Genomic DNA, 20,099 nt, shown 5'->3' with positions numbered 1-20,099 from the left:
AGGGTATTGCTTAATCATCTCGTTTGGATACTGCGTATATTAGAAAGAAGTACCTATTTGCTGCTAATTGTATTTCTTCCTTTTGCATCTCGTAATTCTGTGGAATTTCCTACATGTGAAAATGCATTGAAGTTCCTTCTTCTGCACGTGTCCTTATGCAAACTCTGCGGTTGTATTCGTAGCCATCGATCGCTTGTCCATAGCTATGTTTTGCGTCCATTCCCGTTTCGAGGCGAACGTTGACGAGTGCCCCATTCCGTCGTTCCCCATGTGCTCGCTTCGCTGCTTCTCCGTGAATCCCCTCAGCGGCTTCCATTCCCCGCTTCCATAGTGCCTTGCATCGCGGCCACAGCTTTACTTTGTCTGGTGATGTCGTGATGAGCTTCCTTTATTGCAGCAACTAGCAATCGAGATTCGAGAGGCAACACTACCTGCCCGTGACGTTGCACGAAAGATAACAGAAATTGCAGGAACGGGAAGACACAGCTCGGCCGCGAGCTTCTGATTGCGAGCGTCCCGGTCCATGGGCCGATGAGCAAGCAGCAGCAGCCCACTGTACTACACTGGCCTGCCGCGGCGCTCGACAGCCAAGAAAAACTCTCCAATACATTGCAAACCGCTCGCCGTCCGGCGGCGACGAGCACTCCGCCGCGGCCTTGCGCTGCCTCCCAGCTCTTTCCACACTACACCCTTGTATGTACTGTACGAGGCTCCACAACGGCGTGGTTGAGGGCGGAGTCGCATGGGGATGGTCCTAGGTGTGTTTGGTTGGTTGTATCGTTTGATTCATGTATGAAATGATTCAAAATAATAATGATCCTTTTGTTTGATTGGGTGAATTGGACCAACTCATCCAGGATGAGGCCATCCCACTTAATACATTATTCTACTAATTAGAGTGAACCATATGGTACAAGTAAATTGGTTGAACCATCCCATCCAGGATCATGCATGCATCATGTGGTGCATGCAACCAAACACACCCCTAGTCGACGGGACCGTCCCCGCCGGCCGCCGAACTTTCTTCCGTGCCGCCAGTGTCCTTACGAAGATTTTGGTAACCAGAGATAGGTAACATTACCAACCAGGTGCTTGACCACTGAATTCGGATTTTGGTACCACTGATGTGTTGGATGTTTGGGGTTACCATTTCGTCGCGAATGTTTTATTGGAGCAGTATACTTCAGGACAATATAAACGATATTGTCCTGGAAGATTCGTTTAACCATGTTCTGTCTAAACTCCATGATCAAATACAAACGATATGCTTGGCTGCGTCCTAGTGAGACAACATGACTCAAATCAGATTTCTTGTTGCACATTACTGTTCAATTTACACACTATCTTAACTTTCTTTCTTCTTACGAAACCACTATCTTAATTCTGTTGCCGACCACTGCTGATTTTTAGGTTCCCATGATATAGGGAGTTCCATGCGGCGTGTCTACCATATAAGCCAGGATTCAGGGTCACGCCAGAGAGCTGGGATGACGTTTTGCCTGATGAAAGACATGATTTTGCATGTGGTAGTCGCTCGCGGTTCGACTTTTTGAAAGAGTTAGCTTAGGTTTGATGAACGCATTTTGAGATGCATTTCTACAATTTCAGCCAATTAGCTGTTTTTTCAAGTACACAATGAAAAGATTTCATCCAATATTTTCTACAACCTTTTCCTGACTTTTACTTGGCACATGTTTTGAGCTCTTGTTGCGGACCATTAGTTTTGTGATTGCATAAGGTGGTGAAATAGCATTAATTTGCTTATGCATTTATAGCAGAATGTTAATGGTTGGCAGTCTTATTTGAAAACTTTTTTTTTTGACAGTCAACCAGGGGTTAATGGGCGGCTTAAGTGCCAGTGCAATGCTACATTTTTTGACCTGAAAGCTAAATGAAAAGGGCAAATATGATATGAGCAAAATTTGCTGGATTAATATCATTGCCAGGCTATTGTCAGGTTGTTTTCTGACACAGTATGATTATATTAAAAGCATTTGAAGTTTCTGAATGTCAAAGTTCTTATTGCGTTTATAAGAAATGCAACATAATATCAGACCCACATTACCTGTTGTTTGGCTATTGAAAGTTGGAAGAGCCACTTGATTTGCCTCTGCCCATACGAGTCATCTGCCAAAACACAAGCCCCTTCTTCAGTGAATCCTTCTTTGTCTTTCATTTTTTTTGGTTGAACATTGTGCTACCATTCCAAATTGTGACTAGATTTGGCAGCTGCATAGTCTTCAAACAATATATTCTTAGTTCAGTTAGAACTCCTGACTATGCTTGTGTTTATCGTAGTCTCTTAAATTGCATATGTTTGTGGTTGTATGCTTTGCACTTAGCATATGCTGTGTTGTTTTGAATGAATTATAAATAGTAGAGCTCTGTAGCACACTAATTTACACACTAATCATGAAATAGGGCTTGATCTCCACGTCCTTATATCACCACTAAACGGAATATTTGAGTCCAGGTGGCAGGAGAGTCTAGGTGGTACATACACAACAGATCAATTGTGACATACATGTGTTTTTACCTCCAACTTCTTGCGGTCAATTGTTAACTTTCTTCAGACAATGTTACAGGCAAGCAAAAACTTGAAGCGGATCTGTTCCTTGTGTCTCTTTTGTAGTGTTTGCGGTGTGTTCGATGAATTCCTTTTCACTTCTAACAATATTTGTATCCTACTCCTTGGTTGCAGGCTCTTGATCAACCAAATAATATCCATTCCGTTCCTGCTTTACGATGACCATGGTTTTGTTATTGGCAAGCAACACATGGTGGAGCTCCCACTGGATGAACATGATGCACCACTGGTAGTAGGGAGCCAGGGAGATCTCAATACATATGAAGGCTATCTCTAGGGTGTTGTCTGAGATGATTTTTTTTACTATTAAGGTTAGATATCTAATCATGCATTTCCGTTAAGTATCGTACCAATCTCACATGATTTTATTTTCTATATGGTTTTGTTGTTTATAATTTTTGTGTTGTAGGAAAAACTCCATGTGAAGATGCTACTTGCCTGGGGCAGAATGGTCCAATTCGGGTGTGTTTGGTTGCTTGTATGATTTGGTTCGCGTATGAAATGGATCAAAATAATAATAATTCTTTTGTTTGGTTAGGTGAATTGTATCAATTCATTCATGATGAAGTCATCCCACTTAATTTATTATTCTACTAGTAGGAGTGAACCATATGGTACAAGCAAATTAGTTGAACCCCACCATCCAGGATCATCCATATCTGCATCATGTGGTGCATGCAACCAAACACACCCGAAGGCGCTGGGACCCTCCCAAATGTTTGGGTAAGGGGGTGTTTGGATCTTTAGTCCGGACTAAAATCATGTCACATCGAATATTCTAAGGCTAATTAGGAGGACTAAACATGAGCTAATTATAAAACTAATTACACAGATGGAGGTTAAACCTAATTAATCCATCATTAGTACATGTTTACTGTAGCATCACATTGTCAAATCATGGACTAATTAGGTTTAATAGATTCGTCTCGCAAATTAGTCTCCATCTATGCAATTGGTTTTGCAATTAGTCTATGTTTAATACTCCTAATTAGTATCTAAACATTCGATGTGACATGAATTTTAGGAGGGACTAAAGAAACAAACAACCCCTAGTTAAATTAAAAACTAGTCTCGGTTGACTGGTACAGAACTACAGATAGCAGCCTGGTGCGTGCTGCTGAGTGACCCAGCTAGATCTATATCAATCAGATCTACAAGGAGCCGAATGGATCTCCTTTTGGTACCATCATTGACTTTATTGGCACCATTCGACGTGCTGAAGCCAAAGGAAATAGCAGTTGCATTGAGGAAGTCATGTACTTATGAACTATCCATACCCGGAAAAAGTCTGGAGATTTCATCGGCATCAGCGTCGTCCCTTGTATTATACTAACCTGGTCTTTCATTTTAACTGTCTGTCAACAGCAGCTACTCCTACTTGAATCTGATAGAGAGTCTGTTCTTTGCCAAACAACCCATTTGAAGAGTGGCATATATCTCTTTTTTGAGGTGAAGGAGCCCCGGGAACCTTTGATTGCCGATTTCTTGTGCTGATCACATTTGAAAACTATCAACCAATGGGTGAAGATCTGAAGGTGTTACTGGCACGAAGCATATGATTAGTAAATTTTCATGCGTCTCATGCACATATGCCCCCAACTATGCAAACTCCTCAACTTATTCAACGGGAACTTGTACAACTCTAAGTTGCAACTTATGGCAGCAGTCATTTATTTCTGTGGTACTTGTTTTTCCTATAAAATGCTCTACTTGCACTATTGCATTTTGTTACAATATTCAATGCTTGAAAGATAAGATTCTGAGTTTTCAAGCAAAGGGAGAAGAAATTGTCAGATGTTTGACATTAAGCCATATCTGAAAACTCTTTTGACCATGTTTTTTAGACTTTCCTGGCAACAGATTCTAATGATTGAAAGGAAATACAGAATTTTGACATTTACCATTTGCAGCCATATTTTAAATCTTTCATTGGGGGTGTTTTCACAATTTATCATCACAAATAGGCCCTTTCCATAATTTTGCTGTCGACCCTCGTCCCTCGACATATTTATTCCCTTCGGCCCTGTGCTTTGAGCCTTTGACGAAAACGAAAGCTGAACACACGCAGCGGGAGGCGAAGCGCGCGGGAGGGCGAGAGCAAGAGCGATCAGCATGGAGGCGGGCCGGAGCTGGAGCATCGACAGCTTCCTCAACGAGCACTTCGACATCCCCGCCAAGAACCCGCCCGGCGAGGCCCGCCTCCGATGGCGCCGCGCCGTCGGCCTCGTCGTCCGCAACCGCCGCCGCCGCTTCCGCATGTTCTCCAGCCTCCACCCCGTCGACGACGCCCAGCGCCGCAAGATCCTGGTACGTGTACAAGCAAAGGCCGGCACCGGCGCAGCCGTACAGGCCGTAGAATAGAACCCTTCTTGCGTTGCGTCGCTTTCGTTGAATTGCACTGTCCAAAACTGTGGGGGTGCATTTCGGGCTTGGGAAATTGCCAGGAAACTTCCTCTACTACGGATCAGCCTTTGCATTGCTATGTCGTCTGCCTCCGCTGGCCACTGCTTTGTGCCTCCTATCGGCGGCCATGACATTGACATGCCTCCCTCAAGTCTCAATCCGAGCAGGTTCCCATAAGGACAACTTGCATTGGTCAAATCTCGGATGTCTCCTCTCGTCTGAACTGCAGCAAAGTCGTGAGACGGGGGGCTTAAGATTCCGGAGGCGTCCTTGCGCGGCTAACGTAGAAATCAGGAATCTTCTTTACGGCATGTTCAGTTAGAAAGTTTTCACATGTGATGCGACCACAGCCGGCTTGACACGACTAACTCTAGAGGAACAGTTGTTAACTGAATGACCACATGATTTGTTCATGAACTGAAATTATTACAACGCGTGAATCGATCTGTATCGTAAAATTTAGAGTTCACGTGGTATTGCATAACGTGGGGGTGAGGGCTGGGAGGCACGACCCCTACCACTTGGATCTTTTCTTATGCCACTGGGGCACTCATTGGAGGAGTATATTATCATAGAACTGAACATCGTCTGAACTTGCCATTGTTTCATGCTCCAGTTCTTGTCCAATGTCCATATGGTGGTTATGACTTATGAGGACTGAGTAGCACTGGTGCATGGCTAATATACAATGATTAATAGCGCATAATTGCAGGAGAAACTGAATTACTGAAAATTAGTTCACAAAATCCTGCGTTGAAATTCTCTGTTTGGTAACAGAGTACAAATTTATTTCTTTGTCTTAGAGATGTTTGCTTTTCTTACCCAGGGAAAAGTTCAGGTTGTAATTAATGTGCACAGAGCAGCGCTTCAATTCATCGATGGTGTGGCCTCATCATCCAACTCTATGTGGTTTTTTTTATCTTGTTAGTACTACCATTTAGCATTTCACCTTTGACCACTGAACTGTGCAGGTGTAAGACGGTACCCCCTATCCAACGAGCTTATCAAAGAGGGATTTTGTATCAGCCCAGATGAACTGGCAGCAATTACCGGCATGCGTGAGGATCCTGCAATCTTCAAGACGCATGGTGGAATGAATGGAATATGTAGGAAAATCAAAGCCTCATTGGAAGATGGTATCAACGAAACTGAAATAGAAACCAGGCAAAAACTGTACGGCACTAACAAGCATGCTGAGAAGCCTCCAAGAAGCTTCTGGATGTTTGTCTGGGATGCATTGCATGACTTGACGCTGATTATTCTAATGGTTTGTGCTGTTGTTTCTCTAGTGGTTGGCCTTGCCACCGAGGGGTGGCCAATGGGTATCTATGATGGCCTTGGCATAATACTCAGTATTTTGTTGGTGGTACTGGTTACAGCATCCAGTGACTACAAGCAGTCACGGAAGTTCATGGAGCTGGACCGTGAGAAACAGAAGATATATGCCCGTGTCACCAGAGATAGGCAAACCAAGAAGGTATTGATTCATGATTTGGTTGTTGGTGACATCTTGCATCTTTCAATAGGTGATGTTGTTCCTGCAGATGGCTTGTTCGTCTCTGGATACTGCTTAGTGGTAGATGAATCTAGCTTGTCAGGTGAGAGTGAACCAGTCCATGTTTCTGAAGAAAAGCCGTTTCTTCATGCTGGGAGTAAAGTGCAAGATGGAACAGCCAAGATGCTTGTTACTGCCGTTGGTATGCGTACTGAATGGGGCAAAATCATGGATACTCTTAATGACGATGGGGTTGATGAAACTCCTTTGCAAGTTAAGCTTAATGGTGTGGCCACAATAATAGGACAGATCGGGCTGGTGTTTGCTATTCTCACATTTCTGGTACTTCTAGTGAGGTTACTGATTGACAAGGGAATGCATGTTGGATTATTGAATTGGTCAGCAAATGATGCACTGACAATAGTTAACTACTTTGCTATTGCAGTGACAATCATTGTGGTCGCAGTTCCTGAGGGTCTACCACTGGCTGTGACTCTTAGTCTAGCGTTTGCCATGAAAAAGCTGATGAATGACAAAGCACTAGTGAGGCATCTTGCAGCATGTGAAACCATGGGTTCAGCAACTTGTATTTGCACTGATAAGACAGGAACTCTGACGACCAACCACATGATTGTTGATAAGGTTTGGATCAGTGAGGTATCTAAGTCTGTCAATGGTGCTACAAATATTAATAAGCTAAAGGCTGCAATTTCAGAAAGTGTTATGGAAATACTTATACAAGGACTATTTGTGAACACTGGTTCTGAGGTGGTGAAGGGAGATGATGGCAAAAGAAATATCCTGGGCACACCAACTGAAGCAGCATTGTTGGAGTTTGGCTTGAGCTTGCAAGGAGATCTATACGATGAGTACAACAAGTTGGCAAGAGTAAGAGTAGAACCTTTCAATTCAGTTAAAAAAAAGATGTCTGTTTTAATACAGTTACCTAACGGTGGCCTCCGGTCCTTCTGTAAAGGCGCATCAGAAATTATTTTAGAGCAGTGTGATACTGTCTTCAATAGTGAAGGAAATATAATACCGCTATCAGAAATACAGAAGCAAAATGTTTTAGATATAATCAATTCATTTGCTTCTGAGGCATTAAGAACACTTTGCATCGCGTTTAAGGATCTGAATGAAATTTCTGACGATCAAACTATACCAGAGGAGGGCTACACACTAATAGCACTTTTTGGTATAAAGGATCCAGTCCGTCCTGGTGTCAGGGATGCAGTAATGACCTGCATGGCTGCTGGTATTAAAGTAAGAATGGTGACTGGAGACAACGTCAACACTGCTAAAGCTATTGCCAAGGAATGTGGAATACTAACTGAGGATGGAATTGCGATAGAAGGACGAGAGCTTCACGATAAGAGCACAGATGAGCTGAAGGAGCTCCTGCCTAAAATTCAGGTTTGGTTTGCTATAATTATTTTACCTTTTATTCATTGCTTTGCTAATTCAATTTCAACATCACCCATGTATATTTCATAAGTTTAGGTAATGGCCCGCTCCTTACCAATGGACAAATATAAATTGGTAACAAGCTTAAAAAGTATGTATCAAGAGGTGGTAGCAGTTACTGGTGATGGAACCAATGATGCCCCTGCATTGTGTGAGTCAGACATTGGTCTGGCCATGGGCATTGCCGGCACTGAGGTACGTCTTAGGATTTTCACTGCATTCTGTTGTTCTTATTTGCCATCAGCTGATGACCATTCATATATTCAGTTTTAATGTCTGTTGCAGTAAGAAATTCTAAGTACTCTTATTCACTTTTACGTTTCCTGAATTAGTAATGCCCATGTTATTTTTACAGACATTTCCCTATATATTGTATTGCATTGCATTTTGTGAATTTTGACCTCCCTATTATTGGTAGTACAATACATTAACTTAATTTTGCTTCCCTTAGCTGGAATTGTGTTATTGCTCAATTTCATCTGAATTCTGTGTATGAGAAATGTTGAAGTGTGGGCTTGTAATGCAAGTGTATGACTGGATGCAGGTTGCAAAAGAGAATGCCGATGTTATAATTATGGATGACAACTTCAGTACCATTGTAAATGTTGCTAGATGGGGTCGAGCGGTTTACTTGAACATTCAGAAGTTTGTGCAGTTCCAGCTTACGGTTAATGTAGTGGCTCTGATAGTGAATTTCGTCTCAGCGTGTATCATAGGTGCGCATACATACCACCAAGATACTATTATTTATATAATCATTATTGATTCGGAGTTTCTCTGCATTAGTTTAGGAATAACAGTGATGCACACCAGCTTGCTTATTATCTTTCTCCTTTTTTCTGCACCCTTTTAGAATGATTTCATATACTGTATACTTTGAACTAACTTGTAGGTACTGCACCACTTACTGCCGTCCAGTTGCTATGGGTGAACATGATCATGGATACATTAGGCGCCTTGGCCTTAGCCACAGAGCCACCTAATGATGAAATGATGAAGAGACCACCTGTGAGACGGGGACATAGTTTTATCACTCGGGTCATGTGGAGGAATATTCTTGGGCAAGCTTTATATCAGCTCCTTGTACTTGGTACTCTCATGTTTGCTGGAAAGAGGCTTCTTAACATTGAAGGCCCGCATGCTGATAGAACCACCAATACCCTCGTATTCAACTCTTTCGTATTTTGTCAGGTATGAGCAATCTAGCTTCTGATACCTTATTTCAATTTGTAAAGCTTTGAGATTTACTTATGTAGTAGCTAGTAGAAAACATCAATGGCTTGAAACTTGATTAACTTTGCCACTGATTTTGAGAATCAATGGTCTAAATGTGACATGCAATATAATGCAATGTTTATTTTTTTCTTTCGAACAAGTAATGGCAAGTGCTCTGCCGATTCATTCAGCAAGGCACGGAGTCTAATTTACAGAATTCCCCTGGCTGAAGGTGTCAGGGAAAAAAAAACTAAAGCAAAGTTCAGAGAAAAAAGAAAGAACCAAAGAGCAGGGCAGCTATTACTACAGATGTAAATCTCATGTCCTGCTTTATCATGATTCATGAACGTAAGCTGCTGCACGGTTCCAACCTCGTCGTCGAGAACTTAACGACAGTGTTCCTTCTGTCCATATGTTCGATGGCGTGTATATTCCGATCGATGGGTTCAGCTTGGTTGCAAATCACTTTTTGTCTTTTCCCTTTTCATCACACAGTTTATCCAGAAAAACTTGAAAGATTCACAATATTTGAAATCAACCATATATAATATAAAAGTGCACATTGCTCCTGCATGCAAGGACACAATACATGAACATGCAGTAGGTACTTCATTGTTTTTATGACGTAACTGCATTTAACTTGCCACTCTTTCAGGTCTTCAACGAAATAAACAGTAGGGAAATGGAAAAGATCAACGTGTTCAGAGGGATATTCAAAAACTGGATATTTATCGGTGTATTATCAGCCACTGTCTTATTCCAAGTGATCATAGTAGAGTTTCTTGGCACTTTTGCAAACACCGTGCCTCTGAGTTGGGAGCTCTGGTTGCTCAGTGCAATTCTTGGCTCAGTTAGCATGATCGTCGCGGTGATTCTCAAGTGCATCCCTGTGGAATCTAGGGAAACAGGCAATAAGCCCCATGGTTACGAGTTGATTCCTGAAGAACCAGAAACTGTGTAGTTGTTGCTTTTCACCCTGTTGCTCCCATGTTCACCAACCAAATCTTTGGCAGTGGCTGGAAACAGATGCCTTGTCAGGATTTCTTTCACAGTGATTTTTGTTATGGTAACCAGAAGATTTGTAATGGGATTCAGCGTCGATGGAGGAAGGGGACTGAAACGGCAGCGCGCATATTGCGAACAGGGAAATCTTGATTCCTCGGTGCGTTCTAGAAGTTTTCAAGGTTTCCTGCGAGTGTCTGCTGTTCTGGTCCGCTGCATTTTTTGTTCAGCTGTAAATCGAGTTGTAACTTATTCTCATGTTGAGATGAAATGTTAACAAGAGAGGTTTTGTTTGATACGAACATAATTGTTCTGTCCATCTAGTGCCATTTTCTGCATTTTCATTGTGTGACGTCTGATTAAATTCTCACAAGTGGTGCACTCGCGGTACACTCAAATACCCAAAGCCACACTCACATTTGAATTCCACAGCTATGGCAATTCTATGAATTTGGAAAACGAGTGACATGACCGGAGGCCCGTAGCCTGAAAAACGAGGATCAGAATAGCGGCACTGGTGCCTGAATCGAGCGCCCTGACCTGACTGAATCGGCAATTCACGACGGGCGGTTGGGTGTGGACGCAGGTCGCATTTTTCTCCAAAGCAGTAGGATTTGTTTGCGACCGGGCTCGGTTGTGAGTTTGCGACTGGCAGTGAGACTCCGAGAGAGGAGGAATGGAAAGCGAAAGGAAACGGATACGTTGGAAGGCTCGGCCCGACACGGGATCGCTTTCACCCGCGGCGACCCACGAGCTGACCACTTCTTTGAGTACAAGCTTTCAAAGCTTCCCTCACCCAAGCCGCCGGCCGAATTGATGGTGGCAGCGGGCCACGGCCACCTTGCGTGCGTGCGCTGTGCTTGACGGAGTGGACTCCTCTGGTCGGCTCGGGACTCCGACTCCGACCAGCTCCGCCAACTAAAACGGCCTCTCCAGGCAATCAATCAAAGCTCACGACTTGATCACCGATTCGCGGCTTGCTCGGCTGGTGGCTCCGCGGATCACGCCGCCGGTGGTCGGCCGTGTCGGGATCGGAATCGGACGGCGCGACGGCGGGCAGGGACGGAGACCCCTCCTCGTTCGCCAAACGCGACCGGTCCTGCCCGCCGTCCCGTCATCAATGTCGTCAGGCTCAGAAGACCATCGCCGTCTCGCCCCCACGCCGTGCGCCCGTCCATTTCCGGTTTCGGACGCGTCTGGCCGCCTGGCCGCCTCGTTCTCCTCGTGCAGCACGGACACGCCTCCGATTCAGTTCCCTCCCTGACCGTGCCTGCCTCCGTGGAGGCCTCCTTATTTAAACCAGAAAGAAGAAATCGCAAAAGGGAACGAAAAACACGATTCGATTTTCTCGTGCCCGCCCCCGCTCGTCTGCTTGCTTTACCGGATTGGATTGCGCCAAGGAGTTGGTGCTGGTTGCTGAGCCGAGACCCGGGCGGGCGCCGCCACCAACCCACCCGGGGAGAAGCAGAGTTCAAAGGGGCCTGCGCGGCCTCTGCTCGCCGATCGACAGCAAGTTCGCGCTGGGATTTGGTAGTTCTGGTCGCCCAACCCCACAAAACCCCGCATTTCCTTTCCTCCTCCGTGCTCGCCAACAAAACCCCCCCATCTTCATCGGTCGGCCGGAGCCTGCCTGCCTGTGGAGTCCCGGTTGAGCTCGGCGAGGCTGTGTGAACTGCGAAGCGGGAGCGGCGATGGTGGGGAGCTACGCGAACGGCGGCGGGGCTGATGCGGCGGCGGCGCTGGCGGCGGAGGAGAAGCTGGACGAGCTGCGGCGGCTGCTGGGCAAGTCCGACGGCGACCCGCTGCGGGTCGTCGGGGTGGGCGCGGGGGCGTGGGGGAGCGTGTTCTGCGCGCTGCTGCAGGACGCGTACGGCCGGCACCGGGACCGGGTGCAGGTGCGGGTGTGGCGCCGGGCGGGGCGCGCCGTCGACCGCGCCGACGCCGAGCGCCTCTTCGAGGTCATCAACGCCCGCGAGGGCGTGCTGCGACGCCTCATCCGCCGCTGCGCCTACCTCAAGTACGTCGAGGCGCGCCTCGGGGACCGCACGCTCACCGCCGACGAGATCCTCCGCGACGGATTCTGCCTCAACATGCTCGACACGCCGCTCTGCCCGCTCAAGGTCGTCACCAACCTGCAGGAGGCCGTCTGGGACGCCGACATCGTCGTCAACGGCCTGCCATCCACGGAGACCAGGGAGGTGTTCGGGGAGATCGGGAGGTACTGGAAGGAGCGGATCACCCAGCCGCTCATCATCTCGCTGGCAAAGGGGATCGAGGCGTCGCTCGACCCTGTGCCCCGGATCATAACACCCACGCAGATGATCAGCAATGCAAGTGAGTTCTTTGCTCAACTCTCGTTGTGATCTACTAGTACTATGTTTCTCATGGTTGAGTTATTACTACTTTCGTTAATCTCGTAGTTGTCATATTTGTGGAAGTAGGGCTAACAGATTTAATTGAAGATTTAAATGCTGCTCAGCTGGATCAGCAGACACAGCAGCCCCGGAATGTTCCTGATGAAATTTTCTGGATAATCATGATCTGTACCTATGGTCCTTCATATTTATTGCATGTTTGATTGATGATTATATGCTGGTACTATATTCTTTGCCTGCTGTTGAGCATTTGAAGTTGAAGAGCTAGTTAGGCTCCTTGCTGAATGGTGCATCTTGCAGTTAAGTGAGTGCCCATGTGCTATGTTTGCTCTGCAGTTGGCTCCCTTCTGAACATGTAATACAGTTTAGCAGGGTTTATCTGAACTATTACTGAACATCGCATGATCTGGTTTCGACCCACCACCACATGTGATGTTTTCCTGGATTTATTTTACAGAACTGAAATTGACAACCTGAACATTTTAACTTAAGCAGTATGTATGTTACATGCATTTAAGTTTCCCCCGTGTGCTGTTAGATTTTGCTTGCGGTTGTTGATCATGGATTCTTATTGCAGCTGGAGTGCCTTTGGAGAATATTCTATATCTTGGAGGCCCAAACATTGCTTCTGAGATTTATAACAAAGAATATGCTAATGCTCGCATATGTGGAGCTGAAAAGTGGAGGAAACCTCTTGCAAAATTTTTGAGGCAGCCCCATTTTATTGTATGGGACAATAGTGATCTCATTACTCATGAAGTCATGGGTGGCTTAAAAAACGTATATGCCATTGGTGCTGGTAAGTATTCATTTGCTGTCCTATCTTTAAAGTGACTTGAAAAGTTTTGATCTGGAAAATGGAACCTCCATTTGGGGTCCACCGTTTATTAGTTCACATGAGACACTTGATCAAATCATTGCATTTTTCGGCATTGAACAAATAGAATTTCTATTCTGGCATCTTATATTCAGTATTGTCTGTCCTGTTTCATGAAGTACGGTATTTGCATTCACTGAATGCTGCAATGCTGTTGTCTCTGCCAAATGCAATGTCTCTTAGATTTGTCAGACATGACATAATCATGCTGTCGTTAATACAGTGCACACAACTCACATGCCATGGACTAAGAAAATTTGATTCCAGTAATTAACAAAAAAACTCGACCTGGGAGAGTGTTCCAAATTCTTTGTCCACTCCTACCTAATTACTGTATTCTGGAGCCTAATATATCTGTCATGTTCCTGAACATCATCTTATCATGCAGGTATGGTGGCAGCACTTACCAAAGAGAGTGCAACCAGCAAATCAGTGTACTTTTCACTTTGCACTTCTGAAATGATATACATCACCCATCTTCTAGCGCGAGAGCCTGAGAAACTTGCAGGACCCTTGTTAGCTGATACATACGTCACACTGCTGAAAGGTCGTAATGCATGGTACGGGCAGAAGTTGGCTAACGGAGAGCTGACTCTAGAAATGGGGGACAGCATCAAAGGCAAAGGGACTATCCAGGTTTGTGTTGCCAGCCTGATATCTTGATGATAATGTAAAGTTTGCTTGATTTCTGTGTGCCCTTTTTGTATGGGATAGATATGTGCTGATCATTATTTGCTTCTGCGATTTAGGGTGTTTCCGCAGTCAATGCATTCTATGAGCTCCTGAGCCAGGGAAGCCTATGTGTGATGCATCCAGAAACCAAGAAGCCTGTTGCTCCTGTTGAGCTGTGTCCAATACTCAAAACACTTTACAAAATTTTAATCAAGAGGTTGGAATCTTGGAAACCTCTTGGACTAAATGCGTTTTTTTGGGGTACAATTCTACTGTCAGGTCAGGCGCCTAATAATTTCGTTTTTCACCTGCAGGGAGCTTGGGACCGATTCTATTCTTCAGGCAATACGAGATGAATCAATGTATGATCCACGGGAAAGAATTGAGATGGCACAGCGTCAGTCCCTCTACCGGCCATCTCTTCTTGGCCTACCTAAAGGAGACGCCAAGGCTTAGATATGCAGTACGCATTTGCTGTGAGCTTGCAGGAGGTGTTTGCTGGTCTCAAGATCCTTCTTGGCGTGCCCTCCAGAACGTGTGTTGTGTGTACACTATAGAGTTCGACGGTGGTATATTTAGCATGCCAGGATAAAGTTTATTGGCCAAGTCTGTACATACAACCAGTTGTGATTAAAATTTATTTGTTATTTAGACTGGAATAAAGATATGTTTTCCTTTTCTTTTATGATCGCTTTCGAGTCTCATATTGGCTGTAACTCATAAGCAGTAAGATATGTAAGCAGTATGAATGAAGCAAAAAGGCATTCTATTAATTTACTATATGGCATTTTCACTTGCGGGCTAAGTAGGCTCATTTGAACCACAAATGTGGACTCTTCAAGGCCCATACAGACTTGTCATCTGTGGGCTACAGCCTGTTGTAATAAAATCTCAAAATGAATGTTAGACCCATTAACAAAAGTAGGCCCACTTACAGCCATAAAAAATGGTTTACATCGTCGTCGAATGATCAAGCACAAAGCGCCACTGTTTTCTCGGATTTTCTCCACGAAAAGAAAAAGCTCTGTGCGGCAGACTGCACTGCTGTACCCACCCCTGCATATATTTTCTTCCCTCCTTCACATAGCCGTGAGATTCCTAGAGTTGAGACAGACAAGGAAACACGCCTACTCCGTATATGAGATTGGGATGATAAAAGCTGGAGCAGTAAGATGACCTGAATTGGCAGCAGGATTACATGCCAATGCCATGGACGAGTTCTTGCAAGATACAATCCAAATGGTACTGGCACTGATACAATCACCCAATCTCTCTCGGATAACAAGTAAGGAGGAAGGCCGAAGGCGACGTGCTGCCAATCAAGAACCGCGTCGCACGTACGCATCGTTTTCACAGGGGGGCCTACTCGCCTTCTGTTTCGCGGGACAAGCGGGGGATGCCTGGATGAGGTGCGACGCCGAACGCTGCTTGATCCGGAGAGAGGTTTAGCGACTCTATCTAGCGCAACGCGTTGGCCATATTAATACCTTGCATCGGCTTAGCGTCTGGGCGCATCCTCGATCGCGTTGCTGCTGTTCAGTGGTCATGCTATCTTTGCGCATCGTCCATTCGGTTTCTCCATCAATGCACCGACCATTTCTGCGTGTTCGAGAAGTGGCCATTTGCCTGCAACCGTACGAGATACTGAGATCTGAGAAGTGAGCAGTTCTTTGCAGGTGTAAGTTTATTTCTGTTCAATAGGAGTATCTCACTCGAGCACCTCAGTTCAAGGGAATGGTTGTCCTGACCCACTTGAAAATACTAGTTTGTCATCCTATTATGCCGCAGAAACAAGACAAGTTTTTTTCGACGAACAGAAACAAGAGAAGCGAGTTACCAAAAATTTAAATATTCGTAAATTCAGTTGTATAATAAACAAGTAAAATAGGCATTGGTGATTCACATACTATAGTATTTTGCAAAATCCGCCTAGCAAGCAGACAAGGGCGGGCCGAGGACTGAGGAGGACACTTGCTTTCTCTTTCTCTCTCTCTCGATGATTACATGCAATGGTGATTGACGCGTACGCGCACGCCACTCCACGCGCAAATGGCACCCTCACGCCTTGGCCCCGACAGGGAAAGGTGAGCTCATGCCATCTCGGGGTGGGGATGAGACGTGCGATCTCCGTTCAGGCGGAACAACATGCATGATGAGCATAAAGCCCTGCAGCATCCATCCACTTTTATAGTAGCCAAAACAGATGAGAGATTCCTACGCCCAAACGGCCAAACCTATCGTTATATTCGTGGCCATCGTAGTAAAAAAGTAGCTAAGACAAAACTGGCAGTCCACCTCACATCACTCTCTCTCTCTCTCTCTCTCTCTCTCTCTCTCTCTCTCTCTCTCTCTCGGTTGACCGGTACTTGTAAAGTTGTGTAATAGAACAAGTCGTTCCTCCCCTGTTGGATCACCTCTGTTGGATCAATTAGGTTAGACCATTTATTTCAATTAATCAAATAAGAATTAAAAGGTTCATGATAAATGCTAGGAGTTACTAATTGATCAATTTTGAATATGAAGTTAAGGAGAGGTGATTATTGCTGTTTATAAAAATTGATTCACTCAATTAACATAACCAATAAAATAATGAGAGTTACTAGTGCTTGATGACCATTATTCATCAATTACTAGTAACTTCCATCATATTATGATGTCCAGGTTCGATGAACCTCATCTCTTGGAGCCTATATAAGAGAGGCACCTCCTCTTGCTCTCATACGTGCAAAACACCAAAACACTCTAAGTTACTCCTGTTCATGAGACCTCTCTCTTTCTTCCTCACTGTTTTCTGCTGCTACCGTGCATTCCTATCGCTAGCACTGCATGCACAGTTTTGGCGAGAGCAGTCTCCGGAACCACGATTGCCGCTGAAGATCCTGCTCAGGATAGGCAGGCGATAAGGTTTTTGGGGAGCGTTTGACGCGACTGCTCACTCACTCTTCGGCTACTTCCTGATGGCCAAAAGACAGCTTCCTCTACATCTAGCTGAACGACTACCTCCTATTACTTCAAGAAAGTCGTTCGAGGGATTGCATTGCGTACATCTTCCTGCATCAACTTGTACGACTACATCAACTGAGGACATCCCACGATTAGTATGACTAATCCAAATGGTAACGGCACATCCAGTGCCTTCGGCACTGGCCCCGCCCTGGGGTACATCCTGAATCTCTTTTGGTTCTGTTTGTTCTTATTTATTAGGAGATTAAACTTGAACAGTTGCACATATCATGCTGTCATCGAGTCACTCAATATATTCATGATAATATTTTACATGATTAATTTTGAAATTAAAATGTACTGAAATATGCTTAAATTTCTAACAATCCAAAAATCTTATAATGTTGATAGGCTTTCGGTAACTAGTTTTGCTGTATCTATCAAACTGGGTGTGTTCGATGGTTTAAACTACAAGCGTTGGCGTGAGAAGGTTACGTTGTAGTTGACAGTGATGAACATTATGTATCTCAAACATTGAAAGCCCGAACAGGTCTCGCAAGAGGCGTCCGAGGAGGCCGATAACTTGTTTCGAGGCACCATCATAACTGTTCTTCCTGAAAACTTTGTGGACACGTACCTCTCGCTGACGAGTGGCAAGGAACTGTGGGAGACTCTTGATGCTAAGTTTGGGGTTGCTGATGCCAGCAGTGAGCTGTATGTCATGGAACAGTTCTATGACTATAGGATGGTTGAAGACCATTTTGTAGTAGAACAGGCCCATGAGATCCATGCGTTGGCAAAAGACCTTGAGAACTCTAGCAAAGATGTTCCATGTGTGTTGCCTGATAAGTTTGTGGCTGGAGGTATTATCTCAAAGCTGCCACCTTCTTGGAAGGATTTTGCTACTTCTCTTAAGCACAAGAGATAGGAGTTCAGTGTAGCTGGTCTCATTGGAACTCTTGATGTTGAAGAGAAGGTGAGAGCAAAAGATACACATAGAAAACAAATTGTTGGATCATCCAGTGCCAACTTGGTGTAGAAGAACAATTTCTCCCACAAGAAGAAGAAGTTCAAGCCGCCACAAAACCCGACAAAGACTAATCAAATAACCACTTTCATGAAGAAGAAGAAGAAGAAGAAGAAGAAGAAGGGAGTTTGCTATGTGTGCGACAGTCCGGATCACTTTGCTTCTAAGTGTCCAAATCGCAATGGTGGCAAGAAATCTGCCAACATGGTCATTAGCGAGGCTGAAGGAACATCGGGGTATGGTAATTTATTACCTACAATTCTTTTAGTTTGTCAATCACCTGAATGGTGGGTTGATACGAGGGCTAATATTCATGTATGCGCTGATGTTTCCTTATTTTCTTCTTATCAGGTCAGGTCGGAGGGACTTGCTCCTTGTTGATGGGGAATGGCTCACATGCGCGTGTACTTGGTGTTGGTACAGTCGATCTGAAGCTTACTTCGGGAAAGATCGTGCAGCATGTGCCTACTATTCATAAGAATCTTGCTAGTGGCTCTCTACTATGTAGAGATGGTTTTAAGTTAGTCTTTGAGTCCAATAAATGTGTAATATTCAAGTTTGGTACTTTTATTGGAAAAGGTTATAATTGTAGAGGTTTATTTCGTTTGTCTTTGTCGGATGAATGTAATAATGTAGTGAACAATGTGGTTAATATTGATGAACCAAATGTTTGGCATTCGAGAGTTTATCACATTAATTTTGGTTGTATGATGCGGCTTGCTGGTTTAAGTTTAATTCCAAAATTTACCTTAGTCAAAAATTCTAAGTGCCATGTATGTGTTGAATCAAAACAAACGTGCAAGAGTCACAAGGCTGCAGAGGCGAGAAACTTGGCACCGTTAGAATTAATTCATTCCGATTTGTGCGAAATGAATGGCGTGTTAACAAAAGGTGCTAAATAATATTTCATGCCTCTAATTGATGATTGCACTAGATTTTGTTACATCTATTTGTTGAAGTCAAAAGATGAAGGATTGCATTCTTTAAAATCTATAAAGCTAAAGTAGAAAACCAACTTGAGAGAAAGATCAAACGTGTTAGGTCAGATCGTGGTGGCGAGTATTTCTCAAATATTTTTACTTTATTTTGCAAGAAACATGGTATAAGTCATGAGAGGACGCCTTCCTATTCACCTCAGTCAAATGAGGTTGCGGAAAGAAAGAACCGTACTCTAACTGATTTGGTTAATGCCGTGTTAGATACAATTGGTCTTTTTCTAAGGAACGGTAGGATGCTGCATGTCATGTCTAAACCGTGTTCCTACAAAGAATAAAGAGATAACACCATTCGAGGAATGGGAGAAGAAAAGGCTTACCCTTTCTTACTTACGGACTTGGGGTTGTTTGGCAAAGGTGAGTGTGCCAATAACCAAGAAACGTAAGCTTGGACCTAAAATAGTGGATTGTGTCTTTCTTAGTTATGTTATACACAATGTTGGTTATAGATTTTTGGTAATTAAATCTGGAGTACTAGACCTGCATGCTGGTACAATTATGGAGTCTAGAGATGCTACATTCTTTGAAAATATTTTTCCAATGAGAGATGAAACAAGTTCATCTAGGCAAGAGTTTATTGAGGATGATAGCTCTACCATGCCGATAGAACATAATGAACATACACTTGTGGAAAATCCTGAGTAGGATAACAATGAACCGTTCAAAAAGAGCAAGAGACGAAGGACTGCAAAGTCTTTTGGGGATGAGTTCATTGTATATCTTGTGGATGACACACATAAAACCATTGAAGAGGCATATTCATCTCCTGATGCTGACTATTGGAAGGAAGCAATGAGGAGTGAGATGGATTCAATTATGTCTAATGGTACTTGGGAAGTTGTCGATCGTCCTTATGGGTGCAAACATGTAGGATGTAAGTGGGTGTTCAAGAAGAAGCTTAGGCCTGATGGTATTATTGAAAAGTATAAGGCAATGCTTGTGACCAAGGGTTATACCCAGAAAGAAAGAGAAGATTTATTTGACACTTATTCACCAATTGCTCGATTGACCACTATTCGAGTGTTACTTTCCCTGGCAGTCTCT

At 44.2% G+C, this 20,099-nt stretch overlaps 2 protein-coding genes across 2 annotated transcripts; both read left to right on the top strand.

The window, feature by feature from the left end:
* The first annotated feature begins 4,629 nt into the window (after positions 1 to 4,629).
* On the top strand, positions 4,630 to 10,504 carry LOC117849959 (probable calcium-transporting ATPase 6, plasma membrane-type). The gene is made up of 7 exons (XM_034731712.1): positions 4,630 to 4,894; positions 5,817 to 5,871; positions 5,962 to 7,898; positions 7,986 to 8,144; positions 8,494 to 8,665; positions 8,842 to 9,140; positions 9,820 to 10,504. Exons 1-7 carry the CDS (start codon positions 4,700 to 4,702, stop codon positions 10,123 to 10,125), a joined length of 3,123 nt encoding a protein of 1,040 aa, XP_034587603.1. The 5' UTR covers positions 4,630 to 4,699; the 3' UTR covers positions 10,126 to 10,504.
* A 954-nt stretch (positions 10,505 to 11,458) lies between these two features.
* LOC117851013 (probable glycerol-3-phosphate dehydrogenase [NAD(+)] 3, cytosolic) lies at positions 11,459 to 14,775 on the top strand. Its single transcript, XM_034732914.2, has 5 exons — positions 11,459 to 12,500; positions 13,119 to 13,340; positions 13,807 to 14,054; positions 14,168 to 14,307; positions 14,405 to 14,775. Exons 1-5 carry the CDS (start codon positions 11,858 to 11,860, stop codon positions 14,544 to 14,546), a joined length of 1,395 nt encoding a protein of 464 aa, XP_034588805.1. The 5' UTR covers positions 11,459 to 11,857; the 3' UTR covers positions 14,547 to 14,775.
* The last annotated feature ends 5,324 nt before the right edge of the window (positions 14,776 to 20,099 follow it).

Source organism: Setaria viridis, chromosome 3, assembly GCF_005286985.2.
Source record: "Setaria viridis chromosome 3, Setaria_viridis_v4.0, whole genome shotgun sequence".
NCBI classification, from domain to species: Eukaryota; Viridiplantae; Streptophyta; class Magnoliopsida; order Poales; family Poaceae; genus Setaria; species Setaria viridis.
This window is presented reverse-complemented; position numbering and strand designations above follow the sequence as displayed.